Source organism: Nicotiana sylvestris, chromosome 4 (genome assembly GCF_000393655.2).
Source record: "Nicotiana sylvestris chromosome 4, ASM39365v2, whole genome shotgun sequence".
Classification (NCBI taxonomy): domain Eukaryota; kingdom Viridiplantae; phylum Streptophyta; class Magnoliopsida; order Solanales; family Solanaceae; genus Nicotiana; species Nicotiana sylvestris.
In genome coordinates, this window is record NC_091060.1 from 58,762,617 (window position 1) to 58,771,084 (window position 8,468).

The 8,468-nt window shown below is 35.4% G+C and overlaps 1 protein-coding gene across 1 annotated transcript; it reads left to right on the top strand.

The window, feature by feature from the left end:
* The first annotated feature begins 5,740 nt into the window (after nt 1-5,740).
* LOC104247233 (homeobox-leucine zipper protein HAT5-like) lies at nt 5,741-7,686 on the top strand. Its single transcript, XM_009803193.2, has 3 exons — nt 5,741-6,128; nt 6,565-6,959; nt 7,274-7,686. The coding sequence occupies exons 1-3, from the start codon at nt 6,035-6,037 to the stop codon at nt 7,670-7,672; spliced, it is 888 nt and encodes a 295-aa protein (XP_009801495.1). The 5' UTR covers nt 5,741-6,034; the 3' UTR covers nt 7,673-7,686.
* The last annotated feature ends 782 nt before the right edge of the window (nt 7,687-8,468 follow it).

The following is an 8,468-nucleotide window of genomic DNA, read 5'->3' on the forward strand; positions in this document are numbered from 1 at the left end:
TGTGTCGTTCCAGCTCGTGTGGGAGGTTGTTTTAAAGGGTTTATGTTCTGTAAATACTCCCTCATGTTCTTAATATCAATCCTAGGTGATTTCAAGCCTTCTAAAGTGATTCTAGTGCCGAAAAACACTAATTGATCGCTAGTTTCACTTTTTTGTTGTTGTGGCAGCATTGGAGGGATATTTCATGGAAATTTAAGGTCAAATTGGAGTTGTTCTTTCTGTATAAAGGTAAGGAACCTCTTACTCTATATGTATTTAAGATTATCCAAGTTGCGGCTAAGCCATTGAAGCTAGAACTTGTGAGATATATATCGAAAGGTTTGGTAGTAATGTTATTGTTTTGTGGACTGTTTTGCGTTGTTGTTGGGCTGCGTATTTTACTACTATCTTGTGGAGTTTTGGAGGAGGAAGGGTGTGGAGAAACACCATATATATGTAGGGTTATGGGCTGATAGTTATTCGTAACATTTCCAGGTTGTTTGACACGACTACGGTGGTCGTCGTATGTATGGAGTGATTAGGCTGTGTGTGGACTATTTTGGGAGGCTCAATATGTTTATTATTGATGTTGTTTGGGCTGTTTGGTGACTGTTTTGAATGGTGTGAGGTCATATATATAGGGGAGGTGCTGTCCGTTTCATCGTAAAATAGGTTGTGGTCGATACATAATAGTTATGACGCTTAAATGATAACGATAGTATCGTTTCTCTTATTGTAGACTAAGGAGTTTTGACAATTGCATAGCTTGAGATTGGGGCAGTATATACAAGGTATGTGAGGCTATCCCTTTCCTTCTTTTGCACGACTCCGATTGTACATAATGTAATGAACGAGCTTCCAAGATACTCTACTCTTAGAAGCTAGCAGTACTTACATTGTTTTCCCTCTTATGGAACGATTGATGTTAATGTTGCTTCTCTTATTCTTATGTTATCAATGTTGTTGGTACTTCCTGATTCTTATAAGGTTCATAGTGAAGAGTTAGTCCTAATAACGTGTACAGAGGATACCGACCTTACGTCACTCCGAAAGGTTTAGAATGTGATTCCATGAGTCGAGCATGCATTATATATATGTATCTATTTTACTCTACCGAGCCACGCTATAGTTGGCCGGGTACGGCACCTATTGTGCAACCACTGATCAGTTGGGTTTTACCGAGCTCCACGTGGCCGGGTACGATTCTACCGAGCCTTATGATGGCCGGGTATATTTTTTTACCGAGCCTATTATGGCCGGGTACGATATGATGATGATGATGCCCACAGAGGCGAATGCTTTAAAGGTTTATGTATTTATACATATGTATCATGCATTTCATGTAAGTAGCCCTTAGAGGTACTAAGATGTTACAGGTTGTATATTCTCTATCCTTGCTTACATTACTGATCGTATTTATGGTTCTTTGCCTTACATACTCAGTACTTTATTCGTACTGACGTCCTTTTATTTGTGGACGCTGCATGTCGTGCTGCAGGTCCTGATAGACAGGCAGGTGCAGCTCCCCCACCACAGTAGACTGTCCAGTTCAGCGGTGATTGGCGAGATCCCTTCTCCGGACTTGCCTTGGTCTTGGTATGCAATTTTTGTTATAGACATTATGGGTATGTCGGGGCCCTGTTCCGGCTATGTTGCAACACTTATGTTCTTTTAGAGGCTCATAGACAGGTGTCGGCTCATGTATAGTTTGGTATGCCTTGTCGGCTAGTTTTTGTTGTATAGTCTTTCATAGTAGCGTGGTAGCTCATACCTTATATGTAGTTTCTTGATTGTCTGGTCATCCCCTGCTATGTATATTCATGCCATCATATTTTATTGCTGGTTGTCCATGATCTAGGTCTACCATTTATATTGATCTCGTCAGCCTTAAAAGATAATACTGAAGGTTAGATGAAATGTACGTTGGTGCTCGGCAAGTGTGGTCGGGTGCTAGTCATGGCCCTTCAGTTTGGGTCGTGACATAAGATGTGTGGGAAAATTTGAGTATTATGTATAGTGGTTCATAAAATGAATTGAGATAGTTTCTGAGGGGTATTTTCATGCAACCTATTTAAGTTTACATCCCTTAAGTTGATGCCTAAGTGTTGCCAAAGCATTTGGGTATGGTGGCATTGGAAGAAAAGATGGCTTATAGATTCCTCATGGGAGTGGTAGATGGGGCAGTGTGCATGTTAGGCGATATGGAGGTGGTTGGATGTGCGTAGGCGATGATGGCTCATAAACCATAAAAAAATATTTTATTTTTTAGGGTAATTGGAGTTTCCGTAGCCATTGGAAGGAGTTGTTTTGTACATAAGAATGTAATGTTTGATAAAGAGATTTGACCGTGAAGATTCCACTAGGGGTGAGACCCCAGTAGCTATCGTCATGTGTATTAGGGTTTGTGATGGTAAGAATATAATAATTAGCAATTAAATCCTTTAGAGGGGTTGGGAGATCAAAGGAGATTTTTTGGAAACTTATGGAATTTCACGTTATATATAGGGATAGTGGTGAAGATTAAACATTTTGGGGTAAGGGATCTTCAATAATTTTCCTTAGAATTAAATTAGTGTCTAACGAAGGAACATCCCTGAAGCTTATGTGTCTTCCATTATTGGGGTGTCATTTGATGCCAAGTTGACATGAAGACCACCCATGTGTGATAACTTTCCAGTTGGAGGATACAGTTTTGGAGGTAGTAGTTCGTAAGTATTTTGAAAGGAGTATTTTAGCCCAGTGTGAGGAAGAAAACTGAAACAGTCTCCAAGATGAGGATCCCAATAGAGCATTATTTTTATCTTTGAGGTTATGTATACCCAACCCACCATTTTGCTTAGTTAATTGGGTTGTTTCCCATTTAATTACATGTAACTTGCGTTTCCGTAGTGTGGTACCCCATAAAAAATTTCGTTGATATCTTTCTAATTTGGTAATGACATTAGGAGGTATTTTGATTAATTGCATCATATGGTTAGACAAATAATTAAGAGTAGCTTTGATTAAAGTAGTTCGTCCTACCATTGTTAGAAAATTTATTTTTCACCCTGCTAATTTATTTTTAAAATTATTGATTAGGAACGGAAAATTGGATGTAGTAGTTTTTGTGTTGAAAATAGGGTATCCAAGATATTTGCCGAAAGTTAAGCACTCATTCATATGGAAAACAGTGGTCACACTTTCTCTGGCTTTCTTGGATGTATTCTTGGAGAAGAATATTTTTGATATTGTGTAGTTAATAGTTAACCCTGACACTCTAGTAAATAGGTTTAGTGTATAAATAATGGAGTTGATGCTCTTGGTGGTCAATTTAGAGGTTAAGATAATATCATCGACGAAGAGTAGATGAGATAATGGTAGACTATGTCTAGATAATTTTATAGGGTGCCACTTAAGGTAGTCTACATCAATATGAATTTTCCTGGAGAGCATTTCTGTAGAGTATGAAAACTTAAGGAGATAGGGGGTTTCCTTGACGAATGCCTCTTGAAGGTGAGAAAAAAGGAGTTGGTTGGCCATTAATTAAAGTGGATATTGAAGAAGTGGTAATGCAAGACATTATTAGCTTTATAAACTAAGGTGGGAATTGGAAATAGTAAAGTGTGTCATGGATAAAGCCTTATTCAAGCTTATCAAAGGCTTTATCTAAGTCTAATTTTAGTAAAAAAGAGGCCATGGCCCTTTTTTTTTTCCTAAAGTGGTGCATAATCTCTTACACTATAATGACATTGTGAGTGGCTCGTCGATGGGGTAAAAAGGTTGATTGCTCACGGCTAATAATATTGATTAGGAAGGGTTGCGTTTGACTATTAATTTTGTAATTAATTTATAAATGATGTTACAAAGACTAATTGGTCGGTATTGAGTGATTAATGTAGGTTGTTGTGTTTTAGGTATAAGAGATAAATAGGTTTTGTTAATTTTTGAAGGAATGTGATGTGTGGTAAAGACCTCCTCGCAAAATGAGATGATTTGGGATTTCACTTGAGGGCAGTAATGCTGAAAAAAATAAGGATGTAAACCATCCAGCCCCGGTGCTTTAAAAGGTTGGAAAGACTTAAAGGTTTCAATGATTTCTATGTGTGTGTAATTGGGGATTCCAATATTGAGTAAGCATTTGTGTTGGTGGAGTTTGGGTTGGAGTTATGGAATGTGTGGTGGGGGTGACTAGTAGTGAATAGTGTATGGTAATATTCTTGGATTGAATCATTTATTTCTTTTTGGTCTAATATCTAGTTACCGATGGAGTCTTTTAGTACCGTAGACGCTTTTGTAGTGTAGTTAAATGAAAAAAAATTGTGTTGACATCATCATGTTGTAGCCAATTTATCCTGAATTTTAATTTCCAAAACTCTTCTTCGAGTTATAGAATAACATTAAATTGAGTAATTAGATCCTTTTCTAAATTTTGTAGGAACTGGCTAGTTGTATATTTGGGTGAACTTTGTATCCCTTGTAATCTTGCTAGAAGGCTTTTTTTTCTTTCTGAAATATGTTATCAAAGGTGGTCCTATTCCATTCCTGAATGTAAATTTGAAAATCTTTTATGGCTTGAAGGGTATATTTATTGGAGTCCAATATTGGACAATTATGGAAGGAAATTAAGGATGGGTTGTCCAAATGGTTTCAAACCGAAAGAACAGTACTATTGCTTAACAGAAACCCGACCTCCACTTTAGTACTACTCTTGTACAATGCTAAATTTTTCTTGACATACATTCAAAAATTTAAACTTGTATCTTATTGAAATTTAATATGTAGAGAAGTATGCTGTCTTTATTTCCGATTCCATATAGGAGATGTGGGCATGTGGCTAAAGAGAGGAATTCAGGATATGAATTTTATGAGTTCAAGTATGAAATTTTACCACAATTCGTATGATTAATTGGGTTCAATTTTTTTTTCTTACACTAATTAAATGAACTTTTAAACACGTATACAAAATTAGGATTAAAATTACTAGATTTAGACAAATGCATAACTAATACACTAGGTCTACCCCTCGCGGAGAGAAAACGAAAAAGAGAAGCCGAGGGCATGAAATAAAGTGCTCCTTCTCTATCCCAAAATGGCTTAAGAATTATAGCTTGAATTTCAAAATAAGACTATTTTGTTTAATTTTTAGGAATATATTATTCTGTCAGTTTTGTCATTTTTCAGATAATTTTGGAATATCATATTTATTAGTATGATTTAAGTTTAAAAAATTGTCAACGCGACATTTCATAATTAAAAAATACTCGATTAGTGCTTCCTCATGTCTATTTTATGCGCCAAGGTTCAGAATATGTTTGTCAAATTACTTAATTTTCGATATTAATTTTGTCAAAGATTCTTCAAAGAAATTTAAATAAAAAAATAATATATGTATGTGTGTGTGAAACTATACATATAATCAGGGGCGGAGCTAGAAGCCAAAGTAAAAGTCGGCCGAACACAGTAACTTTTGTCCAAACTCTATACGTATTAAGAAATTAACTTTAAATATGTACAAAATAAAATTCAGAACATAGTTATTAACAACTTATGTCGCTGTCGTAGAATTTAGAACCCATAAAGTTCAAATCCTGACTCCGCCTCTACATATAATTATAAATTATACTAATAATTAACCGTAAAATATTTAAGACAATTATAGTAATTTGACTCTTTAAATAGAAATGATATTACATAAATTGGAACAACAAAAGAGTAATTACGATGAATTTAGTAAATTCAACAGTAAAACAGCAGCCCCATTTTCCAGAGTCGGACTCCTGCTACTTATAGGGAGCTTGTTATTCCTATTTCGTTATTTCCTCTCTTTTTCTCCCTCTTTCTCTGCTTCTTACACTGTTTTCTTCACTCCATGTTGAGTCTTCATCTCTCTTCTCTGCTTCTTCTTATTTACTATGACCCCTGACATTTTCTTAGCACTGATCACAAGCTTGTTATACTAACAATTGACAAACTTTTAACTTAATTCAAGAACCCCATTTTCTTTATTTCATTCTCCTCTCCACTTACTAAAAAAGAAGGAAGTGTGGAGGTTGCAAGAGTTTATGAAGGTTCTAACATGAATAGCTTTATACTTCCAAATGAAAGTTTTCCCCTACCTTCTAAGGTTCTTGATTCTCTCTGGATTTCCAATTCCTCTCCCACTTTTCATGGTAATAATCTTCTTCACCCTGCTAAAAATGTAGACTAGTATTTATTTTACTTTTTCTTGTATGTTTATAGTTCGTGACTTTTGTTTTTGGTTGGATGGTGAGTTGACCCCTTTGATGATTATTAGATTATAGCCTATGGTCATTTGATCACAGAGAACAATGATGATATAATTTTTTAATTAATTTAGTTTATGTTCAAATTTGCGACCTTGTTCTTGTGGTCCTCTCTATTTTTATCCAGAAAGAGATCAAATTTTGCACAATTTTTGCTCCTTTTTTGGTGTTTGTTAATAGTTCAGTATTTTGAAGTAGGAAAAGGTCTTATTTAGCAGTAGAAACATTATGGTTCAATTCATTAGAATAAAACGTTCTCAACATATATTTGTGTGAATTTGAACATTTGTGAACTTATTCTCTCTTGGTTGCTCTGTTTCAGGCTCTGTATCCATGGTTAATTTCGACGATACCCGAGGAACAAAGACTAAAGAGAGGTCATTCTTCCCTTCACTTGACAAGGAAGAAAATAGCAACGAGGATTATGAAGTATCCTTTCACCAGCCCGAAAAGAAAAGGCGACTATTGCCAAAACAAGTTCAGTTTCTTGAGAAAAGTTTTGAGGTAGAAAACAAGCTTGAACCAGAGAGAAAAATCCAATTGGCTAAAGAAACTGGATTGCAGCCTAGGCAGGTTGCTATTTGGTTTCAAAACCGACGAGCCCGGTACAAGAGTAAACAACTTGAGAAGGATTATGATGTGCTAAAAGCTAGTTTTGATAAACTCAAGGATGAATATGATAGCCTCTTCAAAGAGAATGACAACTTGAGAAATGAGGTACTTTATACCTCCTCTCATTTAACATTATTCGAGTATTTCAAGATAATTTTATTTTTAGCAAGTCTCTGGAATGTCGAGAATTATAGTTTTTTTTTATGGACGAATCAGAGCGATAAAGGATTGAATTTCATTCGATCAATGATAGCAAGACCACTCTATCACTCGCAATAACTCGTCGTGCATTTAAGTTATCTGCCAAGGATTCTATCCGCCGTTCGATAGAACATGTGTTGAGAATTGTAGTTAAAAGTCCTGATTGGTATTAGAAGTATCTCTAATCTAACTCATATTTTTCCTTTTTTGTTCAATAGGTTCATTTACTTAAGGAGAAGTTGTTCAACAGAGAGCAAAATTCAGAAGAAAAGGAACCCATTAGTCCACTTAATACAGAAGCTCAGAATCCAACTAATAATATGCAGAATTTAACAATGATGGTCTGCAAACAAGAAGATGCAAGTTCAGCAAAAAGTGATATTCTTGATTCAGACAGCCCATGTTATGCTGATGGGAATTATACTTCTTTTTTGGAGCCTTCTGATTCTTCACATGCATTTGAAACAGAAACATCTGATTTTTCTCAAGAAGATGACAGCCTAAGCAGGACCTTGTTGTCCTCACTATGCTTCCCAAAGCTTGAAGATGACCTACCAGTAAATTCTTGCCATTTGAGTTTTCAAATTGAGGATCAGTCTTGGTTCTGCCATTATTAATTTTTCTTGTTCAACATTGGCTCCATTCTAAGTTATTTTCACTTTCTACTTTTTAAACTTCTGCAATAATAATAATAATAATAATAATAATAATAATAATAATAATAATAATATTAATCTGTATATAGATTCATTAGGAGTTTAGGACAACATGTAAGATCTTTGTTTCTTCCAAAATGTTCTAATTGGCTCTTTCTTTAGCTCAAAAAGAAATGGTACTATTGAGGTGAATTCAGTATTTTTAAGTTAAAACACCCAAAGTATCATTTGGTCTTATTCAGTTAACTTGTACCATCAGGAATTCCCTTCTGGCATATATGAAGTTTTATTGTGTAGCTCATCCCACTGACATTAGTTGTGTGAGGCTCCTTTTTGTCTCACAAATTTGTGGATCCCAATTTTATACTTTTGGATTCACAAAAATCTGGGTCCACAAAACTATGAGACAAAAAAAATATCTCATATAACTAGTGTTAGTTGTATGAGATACAAAATAAAATTTTCCCAACAAAAACAATATAGGGAGATTACCTATGTGCTGCTTCCGAAAACAGTGAGCACTGAAAAAAGCTTGTGCAGTCTGTCATTTACTCAATCGAAATTTAGTGAAACAAACGCTTTATTTTTAACTTCTAAAAGGCACACGAACAAACAAGAAACTGCACATCAATCCCAAGCAAGTTGGGTCCACAATATGAATAGTTACTGCTCATATCTAGAGCAGTCAATATAGGCTTGGACTGTTGGGCTAGCCCAGCCCAACCCGTGATTTAATAGGGTTGGGATAGAATTTTTG

Coding starts and splice junctions, on each gene's coding strand:
- LOC104247233 (XM_009803193.2), top strand. CDS start 6,035: ATGAATAGCTTTATACTTCCAAATGAAAGTTTTCCCCTACCTTCTAAG. Junction 6,129..6,564: donor TTCCTCTCCCACTTTTCATG/GTAATAATCTTC, acceptor GCTCTGTTTCAG/GCTCTGTATCCATGGTTAAT. Junction 6,960..7,273: donor ATGACAACTTGAGAAATGAG/GTACTTTATACC, acceptor TTTGTTCAATAG/GTTCATTTACTTAAGGAGAA.